This window comes from Thunnus albacares, chromosome 7 (genome assembly GCF_914725855.1).
Source record: "Thunnus albacares chromosome 7, fThuAlb1.1, whole genome shotgun sequence".
Classification (NCBI taxonomy): Eukaryota; Metazoa; Chordata; class Actinopteri; order Scombriformes; family Scombridae; genus Thunnus; species Thunnus albacares.
The window spans coordinates 8,291,464-8,313,482 of record NC_058112.1 but is presented as its reverse complement, the minus strand read 5'-3'; the positions used below and the strand labels follow the sequence as shown (position 1 = coordinate 8,313,482).

The following is a 22,019-nucleotide window of genomic DNA, read 5'->3' as shown; positions in this document are numbered from 1 at the left end:
ATTCATAAATGTAATCTGTAGCAGCTCCACCTGACATTCAGGTTTCATTACCTTATAATCATTAGCCTTATACACATTTTCAATTCACATTTCACGTTTCTCTTCATTTTTTTTCCCCCTCCTCAGGCACGATGCGACGCCTCGTCCTTTGAGAGTGTGCGTTGTACATTCTGCGTGGATTCGGGTGTTTGGTACTACGAGGTGACGGTCATTACGTCAGGCGTGATGCAAATCGGATGGGCCACCAAGGACAGCAAGTTCCTCAATCATGTACTCATCTTGAGTGTCTCTACTGTTCAGACTTTCCTCATTCTGTCTCACTTGTTCTGCAGTCACATGATACAGCATTTCGTTTGTGTGAATGTGTGTGTTATAGGAGGGTTATGGGATTGGAGACGATGAATACTCATGTGCGTATGATGGCTGCAGGCAGCTCATCTGGTACAACGCTCGCAGTAAACCTCACTCTCACCCCTGCTGGAAGGAGGGTATGTACTACTCAATAATGGACACACAGTTATGACTTAGTTGTATGAATAGATTTTTTCTACTACTTTTTTAATCATACACTTTAAAGGAAGTTTGCAATTGTTGTCAGGAGAGGAGAGGGGGCACCACACTTTAAATGTCAGACTCATTTGTTTATAAATTGCTTTATTGTTTTCGGTGTCTCTGGAGTGTTTTTTAGATTTTAGCACCCACATGCTGCTGTCACTGCCAGCATTCAGGCCCTGATTCACCTCCTACATGGAGGAATAATAGTAATAATAGTGTGTCAAGGCTTCATTCTGCTGCATGTGTCTTATTTAGGAGATGCCATCGGCTTCCTGCTGGACCTCAGCAAGAAGCAGATGATCTTCTATTTGAACGGACATCAGCTGCCACCAGAGAAACAGGTCTTCTCCTCGGCCACGTAAGTCCACACACGCATTCACTTCCTGAATTTCTGTCGCTTCTTCCGTGGTGTCTGTTCTGTGGCTTTTCCTTCTTGCTTCTGTATTTCATTTTCCCTCTTATTTCTTCTGCCCCTCCATCTGTTCCTAATCACATTTCTTTCCTTCATCTCTGTCTATGTCAGGTCCGGTTTCTTTGCGGCAGCCAGCTTTATGTCTTACCAGCAGTGTGAGTTTAACTTTGGGGCCAAGCCTTTCCGCCACCCACCTTCGGTCAAGTTCAGCACCTTCAACGACTTCGCTTCACTGCTGCCCAGTGAAAAGATCATCTTACCCAGGTAAGATGTGAAGCTGGTCCTCAGAGTGATTTTATGGCAGAACCTAAAATAGACTACACACTGAGAGTCTGGAGAACAGTATGTAATCTGTTCCCAACTGTCCCAGTGAATAATTTGTTTGCACACAGTGTTCAACAAGGACGTAGGCATGATACAAAATGACTCATCATGTGGGGTTGCTTCAGTGTAAATAAAGCCTTTTCATCACTTCATTAAATTGTTGGCTACATCAGAGCAGCTCCTCTGACTTTTTATTAGACTAGTTAAAGGTCTTTATTAAGACCAGTTAGACTTAGTGGTATGAACAAAGCAATTATTGTATTGGATCACAGTTCATGCTTTTAATGTGTCCAGCTTGTTTAACACAACCAAAAAAGTGCTTGAAAAAGTGTTTACTTGCTCAACAATTTGCAATTTACCTTGAGAATATGATGAGGGCAAACTAGGGGTAGAATATTGTAATAAGTAACAAATTAAAATATTATTATTTAATCAAATGGGTTGACAGCCCACAGCTTTATGGTACATTATTATTAGTAGTAGTAGTTTATTTAAGATGGAAATTGGACACAAAATTATGACATGTAAGCATCTTAATAAAATGTCCTGATGCACCAACACATATAGTTAAACCTACATTTGACAGTTTCTGTTACATTTAAACCTTGTGATTTTCATTTGTTCTGTGGAGCAAACATACTTTATATGAGTGAACCTCATGGAGTCAAGTTGTCAGAGCTTTGCTTTACTGCAGTCAAGTTGTTTTTCTAAAAATTGATTTTATGTTTATAGAATTAAGAAGCCAATGTAATAAGTGTGCAGAAAAGACTTTTCTTGTAAACAAAGTTTGTTGGCCATTTACGGGAAATTGCTTTTCTTGGTGCATTATCATCACCTGTAGATCAGTGTGAAACCATTGACAGGCTTGTGTACACATCTGTAAAAATAGTGCTCCATAGAGCAAGTAGTGGTCAAGAACCCCAGAGCACCTTTAAGTATGGACTCTCTTCAGTGCATTATATAATTTTCTGTACAGTATGTCAATCTGCAGTGCTTCAATTAATGTCTGTACATAAAAGCACAATTTATCTGTGTTTGTGTGTGTTTTCCAGACACCGGCGTCTGGCCTTACTAAAACAGGTTAGCATCCGAGACAACTGCTGCACGCTGTGTTGTGACGTCATGGCTGACACAGAGCTGCGGCCCTGTGGACATGGGTATGTGTGCATCTAGTGTGAAGAAATAAATCCCACATTATTCTGACTGTTAAAATAACGATGTTGTCGGTCAATAGATAGAAGATAAAAGATCTTTGAGAGAAACTTGTTTTTATGTTATAAGAGATTTTGCTCTGTCAAGCATTCTCTTTGAATGGATAATACATTCTTGCTTTATGTTTTTCTTCCCATCTTCTTCTAGTGGTATGTGTATGGAGTGTGCCTTACAGTTAGAGACGTGCCCCCTGTGCCGCCAAGACATCCAGACCCGCGTCAGACTCATTGCACATGTCTCCTGACACACTTCCTGCCCCTTCTCCAGTAAGGAGAGACACACAAGCCCTACAGCCTCCTCCTCTAATCCCCTCTCGCCCAGCAGGGCTGCGAGGACGGTGCCACAGTCTTGTGATAATACCAGATCTCAGAGTTCTGGTCAGAGGAGGCGAGACGATGGAGGGGTAAAGAGCAGAAAGAGAGGAGATGAGAGGAGGGGAATCAAACCACAGCTGGATCATCGAGAGCTTTTCCTCATTTACTTACATCTCCTCTTTTGTATTCTTCTGACAACTCACTGCAGAAGCTGGGCCAAGAATCATCAACTTTCTTCTACCAGTGTGTTTTTCAGACAAGAAGAGCAGAAGTGAGAAGCAGAAACTATTTAACCACATTACAGACAGAACCAACTTCTCATCTGAAAGCCCTTGTGTAGAGTTATCAGACCTCCTTTCAGATACGAGGATCCCACTGCGCTTTCAGTTCAGAGGCTACTACTATTTAATCCCACCGCTGTCATGCACACATCTGCAGATCTGAAAGGGGCTGGGTAGCAGGAAAGAGCACAGCCTGTAGTACAGTATTAAACCCAAGGTACAGATAAATTTGAGATGTATCTCACTTTGATATTTTTAGGTGTAGATATGCGATTTATGTTGTTCCTGAGGTAGCATTTTCATTGTCTTTGCTCAATGTTGTACCAACACCTATGCTTTGGTCACTGTCTGTGCTGATTGATCGCTTCCTGGAAGGGATTTCAATCAGAAAAAGACACCCTTTGGGTGAAATTTTGCTCTTGGTGTCAATTTGAAGCCACTTAAAGGTGTCAGAAAGCTAAAAAAAAAATTGCAGGATTATATCTAGAGCTGAGTTTTCTGATTCAGTTTACATAAACAAATGTTAAAGATAAAATCAAATCATGACAGAGAAAATTAATGACAAGTCTTGTTTTACAACAAACTGAATACTTGAATCAGTATTGAGAACTAAGTGATTTTCAGCAAGGTCAGCCCTGCTGCTTCTTGTGCTTTATTTAAAGTCTTTGCTCAGACTTGGATTTTCCTTCAGTCTCAGTCATGTATGTATCAACCAAAGCAAATAAAATACGCGAGGATGAAAATTTACAGAATGTTCATCTGTACCTTAAATCACATACTTTTTCCCCAGTTAGAGTTGTGCATAAGCTTGAAGAGCCAGTGAGGGAAAAGTATACAATTGAATTGGGATTGCATAATTGGTTCTAACAATTTAGCAAACCTTATAATGCGGGTCCACCATGAGTTAGGCTGGTTTGGAGGCAGCATAAGTAAATATGTCTTAATTTTTGTTTGTGGTGACAAACTTGTGCGTCTGTATTAAGATGGCAACTTTCGATCCACAAGATGTGATTGAACTTTTTGTTATAGATCATGGTGAGCGCTGATGTGTTGTGGCGTGGACATACAACACATTTTGTTGATGGACATTGTTGTATCATCTGATCAGTAAATTTTTTAAACAAATGTGAAATGTTAAAGTGAATCCTGTTTTTCCTCTATATCAGTTTACTAAATATCCCAGGGTCCTTCTCAGGATGATGTTGTCCTGGATCTGATTGGGCAGTGAAATACTTGACACAAATTAGCAAAGAAACTACCCATCGCACAGTGGGATTAAATGTGTATTTATGATTCACTTGCTACAAATCACAGCACTCTTAGTGGGATTACTTGCGTACAGAACTAACAGGAAGTGTACTGTAGCGTCCAGGTTTCCAGTAAGTGAGACTGGTCCAGACTGAGTAAGGTGTGGTTTCCCTCGTCCTGCTTTATATAACAACAATAGCACATATCTGCTTTCATTTTGCCTTTTCTCCATCTTTCTCCCTCTGTCTTCATGACAACCTTCATGGACCTTCTGTCGTTTTGTCCATCCTTTACTTGAAGCATCTCTGGGTTGACTGAATATATTTGTATTTCGGACACTGGTGACGAAATGAACATACAAAAGATTGTGATTCAAGAAAAAATCTATTCATACAACTTAAAAAACTTAAAGACAGTTAACATTATAACACTGAATGATTTTGAATTTATTTTAGATCAAATTGTTTATGAAAGAAACCCAGAAGAGTTCCTACTCCACCAAATTGCATGAACTGGATCTGTAAAATCATTCAGACCATACTGGAATGATTTCTGAAGATAACATGCGTCCCTCAGTATGACAAAAGGCTGGTTTGGTCACTGTTTGCTACCTTGTATTTCCTGGAGCACCTTATACATGCAGGTGAGAGAAATTATGAGATGTCTCTATGGCTAGAGATGAAGTTCAGGATTGTAAAGAATAAGTTTTGTGAGTTGTATTTAAAACATCTATCAAGGAATTTTGCCCCAGAGTTCCCAAAGATGTGATTTATTAAAGAATTGTTGTTTCCCGGATTGTGATATTTGTAATAAATGTATGTTCATGTGATTCTTGTATGACTGGGTGGTGATTATTTACACCTTATTCAATCACATAACACTTAGTGCGTTATATTTCTCATGATGCTTTAGGAAAGCACTGATATGTGACACTGACATTATTTTTAGAGAAACTTGGACTATTTAAACAAGCATAAGTAGACAAAATGTGTAGGTAGACATACATTCTTGAAGTAATGGTTGATTATTACTACAGTAAATATCTGAATTAGTGATGAATAGTGACAGTTGAGTCTATAGATGATTTAAACTTGTATTTAATTGAAACATTCTGTGGCACAGAAGCTATGGTTTCTTGTGGGATTGCTCTTATTCTTCTGAGTTTTGCCTGCGAAAGGTCAGTAAAAAGGAAATATTGTTGATATACAAAGTATTACGCCCATTTCCCTGGCCCAATGTGTTCTTCTATGGGAGCCAACGTGCACAGCTTTTATTCTGCCGGACGTGACGCAAAGGCGCACACATGGTCGCCGTTTCCTTGGTAACAGCATTACGTTCGCTATTTACCATCCACGTTCACGTTTATTCAAACAACATGGACATCCAAGAACGAAGTAAGCAAATATAATTAATTTAAATATTTGTGCATCTTAAGGAAAATATAAAGTAACACTTTAAGTTTTGGAAAAATGCGAGATATCGCCAACAAACCTTGACAGCTCTTGTTCATTTACGCGTGTTTAGCTAACGTTAGCAGCCAGCTAACGACCGTTGAGATGAAACGTCAACGATGCGTTTGTTGTAGAAGTTGCTGCTTTTGTCTATAACAGCAGACATTGTAAAAACATCAGTATTCAGAGGTCGCCTCTCCCTTCTTTCTTCAGATATCCGGAGCTGTGGAGAGAACATCGTGGAAATGGTTGACATGGACGAGGAAAACTTTGCTATTTCCAGGTAGGCTTAAAGCCGATGTTTCGGTTTAACGAGTGACCGTGTTAACTGGTGACTTTGAGCCGAAGGCGTCCGTGGTTGCTCGTAGTGACGACAGCTGTTGAAAACACGAACAGAACACTTAGGTGTCCTTTTAAAAGCCTTAAATTATCTTAAATTGAATGTTCAACCCAGTGTATATTCATCTGGTCCTTTTTGTTTTACATTATGTAAATGAAATGGTGTCGCCAACAAGAAACGCTGAATCTCGTTGCAGTATCCCACACAAATTAAATTGACCAGGTAGGCTGGTCAAACACACAATCTGTACACGGTATCTAGCCACAAAATGTACATATTGTGTGTAGGCCTACACAGTGACAAAGCAGCTTAATTTGTTGAATATGAGCCACTTTCTGATTGAAGATAACCATAAAACTCAAAGATTGGCTGCAGCTGCACACTGCCCTGTTTCCCATATGAGAAACGTTAAAGGTGAGTGCTTCTTGCTTAGCACAATTTAACTTACATAAATGGTTAGTATTATGACTTTTAAGAACTGAGCTATTTGTTAAGCTTTGTGCTTCAATCTCTCTCTGTGCATGTCTGAGTCCAAGATGTAGACAAAGCAGAATTAATACATAGCGACATTAAATTACTGCATATTTCCTATAGCTTATAATATATACGGCAACTCTGATAGAGCAGGCGCTGTGTTAGCCTTACTACAGGTGTCAGACTGTTTGTGGTGCTGTTTATGAACAGCCTTTGAGTTGTCAGGTTAAAACCAATCCTACTGTGGCTCTGTGTTAATCTAAATACACTGCTTACTGCAGTTGTGACTCCAAATCATTGATTCTACCTTTAAGTGATCTGATCTTCATCTCTTATTTTTCTTTTTCCAGTTCCTCAGCGGCAGACACAGCTTTTGATGCAGTTATTGGCTGCATAGAGGACATCATTATGGGTAGGAATATTAATGAAACTACTCTTTTTTCCAATTATGTTTATACAGAGCTTTTTTTTCAGCCTCTATAAATAGTTTCAATCATGCTGTTTCTCAGCAACCTGACAGTGAGAAGCATCATTGTCATGTACTATAAAAACACACCAATGATACATAGAGAAAGTTGGTGTTGTGAGGAAAGATGCACACAGCAACAAGACACACACACACACTCACGCACACAAACTTTTCTCCAGGTCTGCTGATTCTTATACAAACCACTTACTTTTAGATTGTGGTAACTCTGTTGTCCGACAAGTTTGTGTGCTTAGAAAAAGACTGACAGAGTCACTAAATCTAAAAAAGTTTCCCTAAAATGAAGGCCGCTGTGTCTTTTTGTTGTTGTTGTTCTTGTTTGTTTGTTCTCTGAGAGCAATGTCAACAACCTGTAGACTTTAGGAAAAAATACTCAATGAAAAAATATATCCAAGAGGTGATAATTAGAAGACCTAAGATGTACTTATGCTACATGTTCATGCTGAAAAACTCAACTCAACAAATCTCCAGTGTTTGACCAATAAACGGATCAAGAAGTGTGATGTTCTATGTGTCCATAACTTTTGTTTTAGAGGAGGAGTTCCAGCAGCTTCAGCAGAGCTTCATGGAGAAACACTACCTGGAGTTTGACGACTCTGACGAGAACAAGCTGAGCTACACGGCCATTTTCAATGATTATGTGAGTTGTTGGACTTCTCACTTTGGTCCCACAGCCGTCTTTACAGAATATGACAGTTATACACTGATCAGCCAAAACATTAAAGCCACTTAGAGGTGAAGGTGCCTCTAAGTGGTAGGTGCCATTTTATCACGTTAAAATGGCAAGGGGTGGGATATATTAGGCAGCAAGTTAACAGTCAGCTCTTGAAGTTGATGTGTTGGAAACAGGAAAAATGGACAAGTGTAAGGATCTGAGTGACTTTGAAAAGGGCCAAATTGTGATGGTTAGATGACTGGGTCAGAGCATCTCCAAAACGGCAGGTCTTATGGAGTGATCCCAGTATTCAATGGTCAGTACCTACCAAAAGTGGTTAAAGGAATGATCACTGGTTAACCTGCGACAGGGCCATGGGCGCTCAAAGCTCACTGATGCACGTGGGGAGTGAAGGCTACACAGTGCATTGCAGCTTAGTGCATATGGAGGCTGCGTAGCCATAGACTGATCAGATTGCCCATGCTGACTACTGTCCACTGCTGAAAGCGCCTGCAATGGGCATGTGAGTGTCAGAACTGAACCATGGAGCAATGGAAGAAAGTGGCCTTGTCTAATGAATCACGTTTTCTTTTACATCATATGGACAGCCGGGTGCATGTGCATCGTTTGCCTGGGGAAGAGATGGCACCATGATGCACTATGGGATGAAGGAAAGCTGGCAGAGGCAGTGTGATGATCTCGGCAATGTTCCGCTGGGAAACCTTGGCTCCTGGCGTTCATGTGGATGTTACTTGGACATGTATCACCTACCTTAACATTGCTGCAGACCAGGTACACCCCTTCATGGCAACAGTATTCCCTGATGGCAGTGGCCTCTTTCAGCAGGATAATACACCCTGCCACACTGCAAAAATTGTTCAGGAACGATTTGAGGAACATCACAAAGAGCTCAAAATGTTGCCTTGGCCTCCAAATTCCCCAGATCTTAATCCAATAGGGCATCTGTGGGATGTGCTGGAAAAACAGGTCAGATCCATGGAGGCCCCACCTGGCAACTTACAGGACTTAAAAGATCTGCTGCTAACGTCTTGGTGCGAGATACCAGAAGACACCTTCAGAGGTCTTTTGGAGTCCTGCATTGACGGGTCAGAGCTGTTTTAATGGCAGGAGGGGGACCTACACAATATTAGGCAGGTGGTTTTAATGTTATGGCTGATTGGTGTATAACCTTATCATTTCAATAATATGCAATATTCAAGGAGGTAAACTAAAGACCATAATCATACTTACACCTGTGGATGTTGTGCAGGTTGACCTACTAGAGAAACACCTGGAGCAGCAGCTGATGAGGAGGATCCCCGGCTTCAACATGAACACCTTCATAGAGCTGCTCATGTAAGGTGTCACAATGCCAGCCCTGAAGATATTTTATTCTGCCTGTCTTGCAGTGGTTATTTCCTTTCCCCTACAGCCATTTTAGTTGAACTGGTGACACAAAATAATGTCATTGAAAGCAACCAGTCAGCTTATATAGTCGTTCCTTTAATGCACCTGTTCCACATAAGAAGTCATGTTTTGCATTAGGCCACTAGGTGGCACACAAGCACATTGCAAATGTGATGCAGCATGTTCTCCTCCATCTGCAGGCAACACAAAGAGGAGGTACCGGGTGACATCTTTGACATGCTGCTGACGTTCACCGACTTCATGGCCTTCAAGGAGATGTTTCTGGAATACAGAGCTGTGAGTGGTCTGCATGCTTGAAAAGATCTTTAAACTCCCACCTCTCTGAGAATGAAGTATGAAGTGTTTGCGTGTGTGAAGTACTTTGCTTTAATACCAGCTGTATAAATCTGTATTTCCAGGAGAAGGAGGGCCGAGGTCTGGATCTGAGCCAGGGACTAGTGGTCACCTCTCTGATCCCCACAGGCTCCAAACACACCGGCTCCACTGAGTTGCAGTGACACTCACACAGTCGAAAAGTCCAACTCTTGAATTGCCTCTTTCTCCACATGTTCATGTAAAATTTTGCCCACAGGCCTGCAGAAACTTGTCAGTTTGTGGTTAGTGAGTTTTTTACTCTGCTGGATGCACACCCCGTGAATTTACAGTATGCAGAAATCACAAATCCATACATGTGTTCCTCTGTGTTTGCATGTGGTGGGTGCTCAAGAGCCTCACCGTGGTTAAAGAGTGAAGACGGATGGTTTTGCCTTCTTTCTGCTCTCCAAACATTGCACTAGACATAATGACTACTTGAAATAGTCAAATTTCTAAACCTGGAATTTACAGGTCATTTACGTCACATTCATCCTCTTATTGACGTATGATTTCATTACGATTCAGCATTTATTCATTCTGCCTGGTTGGGGAGTAGAAACCCAAACACTGGTGCTGGTACAAGACTGGTGTTTGTGTTTTTCAGATCATCCTACTGGTCCACATGTGTGTAACATGCATCGACAAATCAGTAAGCAGGAGAGGAAAACCGTTAGAAATGATTGAACATATGATTTTGCTCTTTTATCATAAGGAAGGAAAAGAGCAGAACTAATGTATTTGTTTGACGTTACACCTGAAGTTTTAAATTATTTGATTCGTTTTGAAAACTCATTAGAGTTTTGTGCCTGTGAAAGTGATTTTTAACGTGTGTGTGTGTATAGTGATTGTGTGTATGTGTGTGTGAGATCTGTAGTTGTCAGTAAAATGTCAAAATGTTTTCTACTTGTCTTAACATAACAGTTTAAATTGTAAAAGTATATTTATGTCACTGGTGAAATATTGTTGAAGTCAAATTTGTTAGTAAAAAGAAATTTTCAAATAAACAAGTAAAAGTCTCGAATCACCAAGTGCTTTATTTGAACAAGTGCATGGTCGAGCCCTGCTATTCACCACAGGATTTTACTAGTATTCAAATTTCTGGTACAAAAAGATGCAACATATTTCATAAAGGCACATACAGCAGGAGTTAACAGTGTGAGATACTAGTGGAACAATATTTGAATCATTATGGGAGTCACATCCTGCAGAAACCTTGCATCAGGAACAGCGTCACGTTTTATTACAACTGCACATTTTTCCATCCACAACCTTATTTATCAGTTTATCATCAGTGCTTTGGCTCGGCCTTTGAGGAATGTATGTGAGCACATGACTGCACCTGACTTTACCTGCATGTTCAGAGGAAATCAATCTACAAAACACAAATACCAAGCAAACAGTTATCCTTGATCTGTTCCTGTAAGCCTGTCAGATGAGCATGGCTGAGGAGATTCTGACAGTATGTATGTCTGTCTGTGGCTAGACAACACAGGAGTCAAGCATGTTATCAGGTGGACTTGCATTGGTGCAGGCCCGCCAGTACAGTAACCGACCGCAACAAAAACCACACTCTGTAAACAAGAAGTGCTAAACAAACTAATAGATACATTTTTTCACATTTGTCCCTCGGAGACAAACACATCTCTTTGGAGTCCACTGTAGAAGAAATTACTTATATCAAAGTCTTTGGTCAGGCTGTCAAGTTTGGAGTAAGACAGGTTCTTGTAAGCTGGATCTTGTCTTTTCCTGTTCCCCCAGGAGCAGAAAAGTCAGAGTTTTACACTTTAAATATGATCTTTACATCAAAGACTAACCAAGGACACATCATGTTTACTTTCCCTGTTATGATGCCAAAATCCAGAAATAATACCATTCATGCCTCAAAGTTAGCAATTATTACAGCATTTGTCCCCATCGATTCTACTCTGGTAATTTTAGCTACATCCTGTTGCCTCAGTTTGAAATAATTATTCTGTTTGAAATCTATTTTCATTCAGAAGTGTTTTACGCTGCAGTTTGCAGCATTAATTCTGATTTTAGGCAAATTAGTCTGGGAGATTATCATCAGAGATGTACACTCACACACATATAAATATATGAATCCCATTCATTCCACCTGATCAGCACCTGGTGTTGCCAAGAATTTAAGGCACTTCTATCTTTATTTATATATTCAAACTTTTGGGGGAAAAAATAAATTTCACTGTAATTACCAAAACATTCATTTCAAAATATTTGTATACTATGTAGGTAAAAGTATATTGAGTTTTAATGAGTGAATTAGGAGTTGTCTTATTGTTAAGACTGGTGTTAGACTAAAGTCAGGATCTGGGGTACCAGAGGCAGCAGTAGAGGTCAAGTGACACTTTGTTGATATCAACACTAGACTATCCGAATTACCCAGATATGTTTAGGGAAAGAAAACACAGAGTCTTTTCCTGGGCACAGAGTCTTTTCCTGGGCACAGAGTCGCGTGGTTTGAGTCCTAGGTCGGCACTGTGTTGGTGGCAGCGTTTCCTCCATCTCCCTTCCAGTCCAGATAAGAAAAGAAAGCACTGGCGCCATACGCCAGGGTCACCAAAGCACCGAAGAACTGGACAGACAGACAGAGAAACAGGGTGAGACACCAACAGAGAGATACCAACAGAAAGCGAAAGAAGGAGAGATAATTACATCACTTAAATGACCTCAGGAACAGCCTACATTAATCATTGATGTTTCACATCTAGAAAGATTTCAAGTATTTCAAGTGATTTAACAGCTTTAACAATGTACTAATGGCCCATTATCCCATACTATGCCCAGTAAAACACAACTGATAAGAGTTTGTGATAGAATAGAGGCCAGGGTCGTGTGTGCATGTGTGTGTGTGTATGTATACTTGTACGTTAATCGTTATGCCACTTTGAGTTTTAGACCACGGCAGTGAGGACATTTTTGACAAATGAGGACATTTGGGACATATAGTATCTCCACAGTGCTGTTTGAGGGTCAAGATTTAGTTTGGGGTTAAGGTTAAAATTAGGTTTAGGGTAAGGGTTGGGGTTAGGCATTTGGTAATGATGGTAAAGGGCGGGATAAAGATCTTGGCAATGCATTATGTCAAAGAGGGACCTCACAACTATAGAAAGACCAACATATATGTGTGCATGTGTGTGTTAAGTCATGTGCTCCTGAAAACCCAACAGGACTTTGGCCTGTGGAAGAGACTATAAAACTCTGTATTCAGCCTGTATTCCCTAACACTGACTATCTTTAGTGTGCAATCTCTGTCACAAACACACACACACACACACACACACCCAACACACATTATATTTCCATCTCCTGCTTACATTCACATCTTTCTCTCTCTCTTAAATTCTTTGTTATTTAGATGATTGAACATTGGCTCCTTTAAACAGCAAAGGGGAGGAGCAAGTGGCAACTGTTTGACAAAGGTGGCTGGACTTAAACACTCCCGAGCACATGACTGGTTTCACAGCCTTGTGAGCAGTAAGGGAGCCCTTCACCTTACTCTATCTCTCAGTCTCTAATAGGTCTTAATGTTTCAGGTGTGTGTACCTGCCACAGCCTGATAAGTAAACACGCTATCAGAAACACACCTACTGTAGCCAAACAGTATCAGCATCAAGAGGGAAGGTGGGAGAGAAAACATTAAAAATGTGCTCAGAGTTCAAATACTGGATGACTGAATGAATATATGAATGAAGTGCCAGGGCAGGGAAGGATCATGGACTAGATTTTTTTCTTTTGGATTTGCTTTTGCAGCCACATTTGGTAGATTACATGACAAAACAAGATACATTATCAGAGGGTGATCTTTCTTGCATTTTTAATCAGCTCTTTGTGTGTGTGTGTGAGTGTGAATGACCAGTGTCTTACAGCAGCGGCTGCCATATGTCCGTAGAAATAGGTGTGGATGAAGGGATGAACAGATGCTGCATTGGCCAGGAAGGCAGTCAGATAGAGGACTGTAGCTGCGCCTTGGTACACCATCACCTATAACAGCAGAGACGAGACATTAGCCATACAGAGTATCCTTAGAGTTTCTTCTTGTTGAGTTGTTCTTGTATTCCCTCCTGTGTAATTGTTCCCTGTCTTCTTATTTCCTTGTTTTGGTGTCTTTCTCCTTCTTGGACTACTGCCATGGCATCCTATGATGTCTCATAACCTAATTTACTGTCTTATTTCCTCTATTTCCTTATCTGTTTTCACTTGATTGAGCCCTAAGTGATCCTTGAACTCTTCAATTAAAGAAAAAATACATAAATCTTCAATCTAGGTCTTGTTGCCTTCTTCTTGTTCATGCACCATTTATTAATTGTTAATTTAATGAACAAGTGCATTAAGATCCTGCCTAGAAGACAACAGAGAGTGTGCATTATTGAACAGTCTGCACCTGGATGCAAATAAAATCAACCTGTGTACAACAGGACTCAGAGGGAATGGTGTCATTTTAAAGGCCCTGAAAACATATTTCCTCAACCAGCTTTTTTAGTATTGGTGATGAGCTCCTACATGAGCAGAGCATTTTCTGATCAGTTAGATCAGTTTTGGTTATTTCACATGAGAGATTTCTGTCTGTGTTTGTCTCACTGTTTTGAAGTGGGCAGGATTTTTTTTAGTGTTAAACTCTTAATAAATAGTAGCAAAGGATGTCTTTTTTCCAAACTTGGGCTTTGATTGTTGCTCATTTAGTCATTAATGTTTTATATTAAAGAGAAATACTGAAGATTTGAAACTTAAATTTTTCAGGGTCTTTAAGGCCACTGCATTGAATAAACAGCAATTTTAGAATAGTATAAAAGAAACAGTTAACTGGTTGTTATTATTACAGTTCATCTAAGAGAGCTCTGGTTTGTTCTGGTTTTTAAACTCTGGAAAGAAGAAAACTTTTTTTAGCACTCTGAAGCTGTTTCTAGTGTGAGCAAAACAACTCTCAAACTTCTTCCTCCCCTGGTCCCTCTGTACCGTCAGTGGCCAGGGGATAGCGGTGAGCTTTTGCTGAGTGCGAAATAAGATCATGAAGAAGAGGATGGTGGTGAGGATCCACAGAGTGACGGCCACAAACATCACCCATCCGTACGCCGGCAGCATAGTGTAGGGGGCACTGGCTATCAACGCCCACTGGAGCAGCCCCAGAAACTAAAGAGGTGAGAGGGAGGAGACAAGTGAAGTGGGGCAGCAATAAAAAGTACAATTTTTTAAACATAAACCAATGATTATCTAACTCACACAATTAAGGAGATGGTTAAAGGATAGGTTCTCATTTTTTTCAAATCTATCTTAATACAATATTAACAATATGCATATTGAAAATGTAATTGGTCACTTGGTCATTCTTCATCTCCATGCACAGGAATGACAAGACAAAAATACTATTTCAGCTAAAGATGACTTGAGGCTTCAGTATTTTAGGTATTTTCAAAAGTTACAGCCTTTTAAACTTGCGTTGATCATTTTTTGGCCACTTGTGGGCAACACAACAAGCTGTAAACACAACATACTGTCATCCCAGATAGCAAAATTACTGTGGCCCATATCCGGCCCACACCTGACACTTTCATGTGGCCCACATACCGCATGGAATGATGGCACTTGGGCAGTCCACTCCTGTTTGCCAGATCCGGGTCACAAGCAAACCATAGCATTACTGCATGTCAACCAAGAACAAACCAAATAAACAATATCTGGCCCAAATCTTTCAGTTCATTTTTATTCTGGCCTTGATCCGGCCTACATTCCATATTCTCATGTGGTCCAAATACTGCATGGAATGATGGCACTGGGGCGTTCCACTCCTGTTTGGCAGATCTGGGCAACCAAGAACGAACCAAATAAACAAGAACTGGCCCACATTCCTAATGTTCATATGGCCAACATCCTGCATGGAATGGTGGCATTTTGGAAATGCACTCCTGTTTTCCAGCAACAGGCCTAGCAACATTGTTTTCGCAGTCACCACAGTCAACATGGTTTGCTAATTCCAGGACCTGTGGATAAAGCATTTGTATGTCACTGGAAGGACAGCTGCCTTAAGCTGTGCAGCACCCAACATGGTGCTATCAGTTAATCAGTTCAGTTGGGTACATGTGGGGTTCAACCCTAATTGTACCAAACAAGGCAGTGGAAACCAGTTCTTAGACTAGAGGTGGGGACTGTGGCTGGACTGTTAGGACAATGATCCCTGGACTAACATGGAACAGTAAATTCCATGTTTATAAGAGGAGGAGGCCAGGGCACACTTTGCTGTAGAAAAATAATCTTCTGGGAGCATTTCCAGAGAATCTTACCTTCCCAGTTGTAAACATCACCGGTGTGTATGCACCTACACGGAGCTTCACCTCTAAAATTTTATGATTAATTTAGAACCACAGTAAATCATATCATATCATATCATATCATATCATATCATATTGTATCGTATCATATCATATCATATCATATCATATCATATCCAGATTAGCCAGTTCTGAGTGTGCCGTATCTTGGCCAAAACTGGCCCAGATATGTTTTAAGATGACCGGGCCACATTGGCTGCATCATATGTTGGCCACCTCAGGCTAACTTCCAAATTAGCCAGTACTAATTGTGCCACATCTTTACCTATAGTGGCCCAATACTGTTCAACCATATTTGGGCCATATTCACCATTTCAAATATGGGCCATTCTAGGCTCACACCCTTATTAGCCAGTGCTTACTGTGTTGTATATTTGCCAGAACTGGCCCAGATATGTTTAAGATAAACGGGCCACATTTCCTGCATCATATACAGGCCACTTCAGGCTCACATTCAGATAAGCCAGTATCAATTGTGCCACATCTTTACCTAAAGTGGCCCGATAATGTTCAGCAAAATATGGGCCATATTTACTATTTCAAATATGGGCCACATTAGGCTCACACTATGACAGCCAGCGCTGACTGTGCCATACAATTGCCAAATTTGTTGTATAGTATTTAGGCCATATTTGCCATATCATATGTTGGCCACTTTAGGTTTGTATCAAGTCAAGCCAGTGCTTACTGTCCCGTATCTTGGTCAGGGATAACTGGCCTAGGTATTTTTTTAAAATAACCATATGTGGGCCACTTTTGGTTTACACCCACATTAACTATTGTCGACTGTGCCAGATCTTTGCCAAAGGTGGCCCGTATTTGTTTTGTGATATTTGGGCCATATTCACTATGTATCACATATGCGACTTTAGGGTCACATCCAGTTTACACATCACCGAGAGCACCGCATCTTTGCCAAAAATGGCCTACATTTGTTTTGGGATATTTGGGCAATATTTGTTATTTTACATGTAGGCCACTTCAGGCTCACATCCATTTTGTCCGGGCCAGAAGAAGGCCAGCAGTGCTGCATCATTGCTTGAAGTGGCCCACTTCCGTATGCTATCTGGGATATTATCACCAAGGTGATGTGGAGCAAACAGTTGTCTATTTACACATCTAACAGACGCGGAACAACGTTAGCATTCATTTGGAGTTGTGTTTCTCCAATATTTACGCTTTCTTTAGCTCTATTTAGCTCTATTTTGCTCTCTATTAACTCCTTATGGAAATATCTGGCTCTTTAGTGGCTAAATGCTCCACTATGTTAGCCAACTAGTTGCTAACTGTGCCTGTTTGCTGTTTAGTGTAGGGCAGGTGGTGTACAGTAGGTTTATCTGAGCTTTTCTGCTAAAAACATCTAAGTTCAGGGCAGATAATTTCACAAACATTTGTGTTAACAGTGTTACAGCTCAGTGCGCAAATTGTAACTCAGTGTTACAGATTTATTTGTCTTTTAAGAGGGGATGTCCTCATAGACAGTATGCAGAGGAGGGATGATAACAGCAAACAATAACTCTTTCAATAAATGTGTAGTATGTGTGAGTATTGTTCTAAGACTTGAAAAAATGTGAAACTATCCTTTAACCAAAACTGCATTTTCTGTAAGACCTGTCGTCAATGAAAGGGTATAACAACAAAAGCTGCCAGCAGTCAGGGTCTTTATTTGTTTATAAAACACTATTGAACACTACTGACATATATTAAGGTTAAAATTCACCATAGACTGTAGTTTCTTTAAAACATCATCCAGACAGAAACCACACAAGGCTCCTCTCTTTGCCTCACTGTCTCTCTGCTTCTGTCCCACGAGAAAGGACATGAGAGGACAGTCTATTATGTATGCAGAGGTCATGTTTCACTTTTAACACATTTGATACACACACACACACACACACACACACACACACACACACACACACACACACACACAGTAGGCACTGTGATGCTGACCTTTACAAAGCACCCATCTTAACAAAGACCTCTGTTCTGAATTAGAGGAACAGTTGATAATTTCAGTTTCCAGACTAAAATAGTCAAATGTTACTATTTTACTATTTGTAAAACTGTATGTACTGTATGTAACTATTTTAATATTTTGATGAAACTTGTGTCTCCCACCTCTGATTACTTTATCACTTTATCAAGGTTAATTATGGAGAAAACAGTTTCAGGATAAAGGAAGTGGGCAAAATAGATTTCAAATCTGTGTGATAAGGAGTATGTTATCTTTTCACTGCCAATGTGTGAAGCAGGTTCAAGTCCCAATATTTATATATTATACAGATGTGTTTTATAATGCAGTATGCATGGGGCATATTAGTATTGCATAAAGAACTGGAGGTTTGAAACACAAGACTAGATGTTTAACTCTTAACAGCAGATGAATGAATGCAATGAAAGAAAAATGTCTCAAATATCAGTTTTGGTACTTCCTATCTTTGCTCCTTTCCTTTTTGTATTGGTGTAGTCCAAGTATGCAAAATCTTAAATGATGTTGCCACAAATGACCTAACAAACAAACACACACACACACACAGTTGTGTTTCCATCACTTCAGAGGACATTACATTGAATTACATTCCCTCAAATTTAATGATTTACGTCAGGGCATCTTGATTTTTGTCCCCAAAAGGAAGGCGAGTCCCCACATGTGACTGTGTGAATTAGGTCCCCACAACATGAGGAATACCTGATACAAACACACACACACAAACAACAACTACTGGAAGTTCAGCACAGGTCTGTTTTCAGAGGATCAGGCTGAAAGGCCACAAAAACAAACAAATCCTTTAAAATTAAAGATCAGCTGTGGGAAACTGTGAGTCAGGTTTTTTTTTTGAATTGCTACTAAGTTTATTTTACTGAACTACCATTGTGTGATTATGACAATAGTGCAGTAATTTAAATATGTATCCCAGTTTCACTGAAACCTGCCCAGGGCAAGCTCAACGTATCTATTGATGGCCTCAGTTTATCTCATTTACTGCCAGTCAGATATGAGAGCTGCCTGTGTGTTTACAGACTGTGAGCAATCTAGCAAAGAGACCTAAGTGCCAAACTGTCAGGTCAAATATTGACCTGCAAGAAAATTGCTTCATTCTCTTCAGGCAATAAAACTTATCTCTATCTATAACTAGTCACCTGAAAGTAAACTTGTGCCAAATAAAAGGCATCAAGATAGTTTTAATTTCTGGGATGTAACATGTAAGTGCAGCATCTTAAAAGAAAAAATCTCTTCAAATGTAAAGTCCTGTGGTGTGGTTTATGGCTTTTCTTTTATCACTAACACTTAATCTGTTTTACTTTTCGTAAGACAATATTCACTGCTTGTTTAACTGTTGGACAACATGACTATAGCCATCTGAAGCCAGCCTGTATTACTTTTTCTCAACAGCCGTCTCTGTTAGCAGGAGTGGCAACAGGGAAATGGTAAATGCTAAAATGTACTGTACTAGTAGCACCACTAAACTGATTCAGTATGTCTTTCATACAGCAACATCTTTGCTAACATTAGCTAACTAGCCACCATAGCCTCACACCAGAGCAAAAGGCTGTAGCAGCAAAACCTAGGTATATTAAATTGAGCAAGATTGTGTTTTATTACCTAAGAATTCAACTTTTCATTTGTAAAAGGATGTTTGAGTGAATAAGTTACATTGTCTGACTTAAAACATCATTATATGCCTACTAATAATCCCAACTGTCACCACAACAACTAGTGAAGTTAGTTTGGCTTTCTTGGTTTATGCACACTGGAGCAGCTTGTAAGGAAACAAAGTTGTATAAAGCCAAGGTGTTTGATTTTTCTCAAATATTTGTGCTCAGAAAAAAGTTTTCGAGGAGCTGAGAAGATGTTTTATATACTCAGTATTTGATATGAACTGTTGAAACATGCCAAATAAAGTTTAGTTTTACTGAGTAATATCATAAAGAAGGCAAAGTTTTACCTTATTCTTATCCCTAGTGTCACCTGCCACACCCTACAAACTTTACCAGGGTTAATCAGTCTTCTAAATACAACAAATGCACACTTCTGTTGACTACTCCCTAACTGGCCTTACTACTACAACACCATCAACAGCCAATAAAGCCTGACACTCCTTAAGGACGGAGAAGTGAGAAATGTTTAACAGTCAGGTCAAACACAGACTGCACATTAACAGTGGCCTCTCTGTCCTTGAAGATATATATATTCAGTGTAATTGTGGGCTGGTCAGAGGGTTGTGACAGCAGGGCATGGGGCCTCCAGGGGACAAAGATCTCCTGGATCTGTCAGTCATCCAGCCGGTCACATGTCCGCTGTGTGGACAGTGTCTAGTGCAAATACATCCCTGGAGGGGGAAAAAGGTCCAGCTGAGGCTCAGTGCTGCTCATGTATTCAATTCAATCTTACAACCACATATGAGAGCAAAAATAACAGACCCACCCTACTGCCTCCCACAATCAATTTTCCTGTACAAATATAAATCCTTATCAAGTTCATTTTCAGCTCTCAGCTCTGTGTCAGTTCATGAACTGACAGCAGAGGCTTTGACCAGTGACAGTTGTGTGTTTTTGTTGATAGATAGTTGGTGACATTTATGGCGCACAAACTGAAGCTTGTTGACTCACATTCAAATTCCTGTTTCAGCAGATATAGGGCACAGATATACAAATATCTTTATCTAGAGCTGTCCTAATGTTGACAGCAGTTTGAAGAGTTTATCACCCGGTGTGGTTTAACTTTAACTTGTCCTCAATATCAGCAAACTGATCCTCAATTACCTGCACTCTATCCACGCATTGGTTCTTCAGCTTTTTTAACATATTGGTGCTGCCGTTGTATGAGAGTAAAACTAGAAATACAGTTATTATTTTGACAAAGCTATTATAATATCAGAACAAACCAACTATATATGCACAAACTGCTATCAAAGATTAAAGGATAAGTGTTGTGATATTCTATGTTCTTCTTATAATCAACAAATCCCACAAAAAGACTAAATCCAACAAAGAATTTATTCTACTAACAAGTATAGTCTGTGTATCCAAAGCCCTCTGTGCCACAGAGATTCATTGTTGCCAAATATTATTAAAATCAGATCAATGAACGACGTTTTTTCACTGGGTCACATGTTCCTTCACTATGATGAACACATGCACTGTAGGTTATTTTGAGTTGATTGTATATATACCATCCTGCTGCTGGAAATAGTCACTAAAGTGCCAAATGTGTATTAATGCACAGCTGAAACTAGTGCTAAATAAACTGTTTACTGCACAGTTTACTTCTGTTTGACTAAAGTTTGCTAAAAACTGTAGTGCCCAGCTGTTTTAGGAAATTATTTAGCCTTTGTAAAAAGTAAATATTTTGAACTGTTTTTTAAAGATTATATGTTCAGTGGGAACAGACTTGGTTTGGTGCTGAGAACCACAGACTAGTCAGGGAAGTTGTTAAGTATTAATAGACGGACTAAAATATTGTTGGTTTTGCTCTTATAGAATATTGTCATCCTTGTTCTTTAAGCCACTAATGGTTTCAATCATCATCCCAACAGAAACAGAACAGAAGATTGTCCTGTAAGTGAACAGAGTTGATCAGACTACCAGTGAAGCCACTCACTATTTCAGCCATCATGAGGATAGCCGGGATGCTTCGGATAAAAGTCATGTCCATCATGGTGGTGACGTTAGCAGCCAGCCCTCGGAGGCTGTTGCCCCCATGCTGAGAGCTCTGGGAGTTGGGGGAGCTGGTTTCTGTGGTAACCTTGGATGGGAAGTCTGCCATGATCACGCAGCTTATCTGAAGCTGCACCAACAACAAACTCCTGGAAGATGGGAGGCAATCTCAGAATAAAAAGTCTGTGATGGAAATTTTCCTCCTCCAACAGTTTTCACTCCTCAGAAAATATCTGATGGTTGGGATTCAGTAACCATTGACAACATCTACAGGTGGCAGCAACAAGATTGAATCTTCAAATTAAAGTTCAGTTAGGTCCAAATCACAAGTGTACAAAGTCTTACTAGTTTAAAAAAAGAAAAAGAAAAATAGTCCAAAGAGAAAAAGAGAAGCCTCCTCCTAAATCTCCAAATTCAGATATCCAACAGCGACTCTCCACCTGCACTGACAGGTGTCTAATGGTGGTGGTGTGACTCGC

The 22,019-nt window shown here is 40.0% G+C and overlaps 3 protein-coding genes and 1 long non-coding RNA gene across 4 annotated transcripts in view; 2 read left to right on the top strand and 2 right to left on the bottom strand.

The window, feature by feature from the left end:
• Nucleotides 1-5,175, top strand: part of rspry1 (ring finger and SPRY domain containing 1) — a 17,885-nt gene extending 12,710 nt beyond the window's left edge. Inside the window, exons 10-15 of the mRNA XM_044356220.1 lie at nucleotides 127-270; nucleotides 377-488; nucleotides 811-913; nucleotides 1,079-1,231; nucleotides 2,344-2,448; nucleotides 2,651-5,175. Of these exons, the coding sequence (XP_044212155.1) occupies nucleotides 127-270; nucleotides 377-488; nucleotides 811-913; nucleotides 1,079-1,231; nucleotides 2,344-2,448; nucleotides 2,651-2,747 (714 nt within the window). The 3' untranslated portion in view covers nucleotides 2,748-5,175. The remainder of the gene's footprint in view (nucleotides 1-126; nucleotides 271-376; nucleotides 489-810; nucleotides 914-1,078; nucleotides 1,232-2,343; nucleotides 2,449-2,650) is intronic.
• Nucleotides 4,369-6,004, bottom strand: LOC122985508. Its single transcript, XR_006404133.1, has 2 exons — nucleotides 5,838-6,004; nucleotides 4,369-4,684 (listed from the first exon to the last, which is right to left on the bottom strand). It is a non-coding gene; the product is annotated as an uncharacterized LOC122985508 (long non-coding RNA).
• Nucleotides 5,631-10,556, top strand: LOC122985506 (ADP-ribosylation factor-like 2 binding protein). The gene is made up of 7 exons (XM_044356221.1): nucleotides 5,631-5,740; nucleotides 6,011-6,080; nucleotides 6,962-7,023; nucleotides 7,632-7,738; nucleotides 9,024-9,109; nucleotides 9,361-9,457; nucleotides 9,580-10,556. Exons 1-7 carry the CDS (start codon nucleotides 5,650-5,652, stop codon nucleotides 9,676-9,678), a joined length of 612 nt encoding a protein of 203 aa, XP_044212156.1. The 5' UTR covers nucleotides 5,631-5,649; the 3' UTR covers nucleotides 9,679-10,556.
• Nucleotides 10,549-22,019, bottom strand: LOC122985507 (plasmolipin). The gene is made up of 4 exons (XM_044356223.1): nucleotides 21,485-22,019; nucleotides 14,510-14,683; nucleotides 13,421-13,537; nucleotides 10,549-12,128 (listed from the first exon to the last, which is right to left on the bottom strand). Exons 1-4 carry the CDS (start codon nucleotides 21,647-21,649, stop codon nucleotides 12,021-12,023), a joined length of 564 nt encoding a protein of 187 aa, XP_044212158.1. The 5' UTR covers nucleotides 21,650-22,019; the 3' UTR covers nucleotides 10,549-12,020.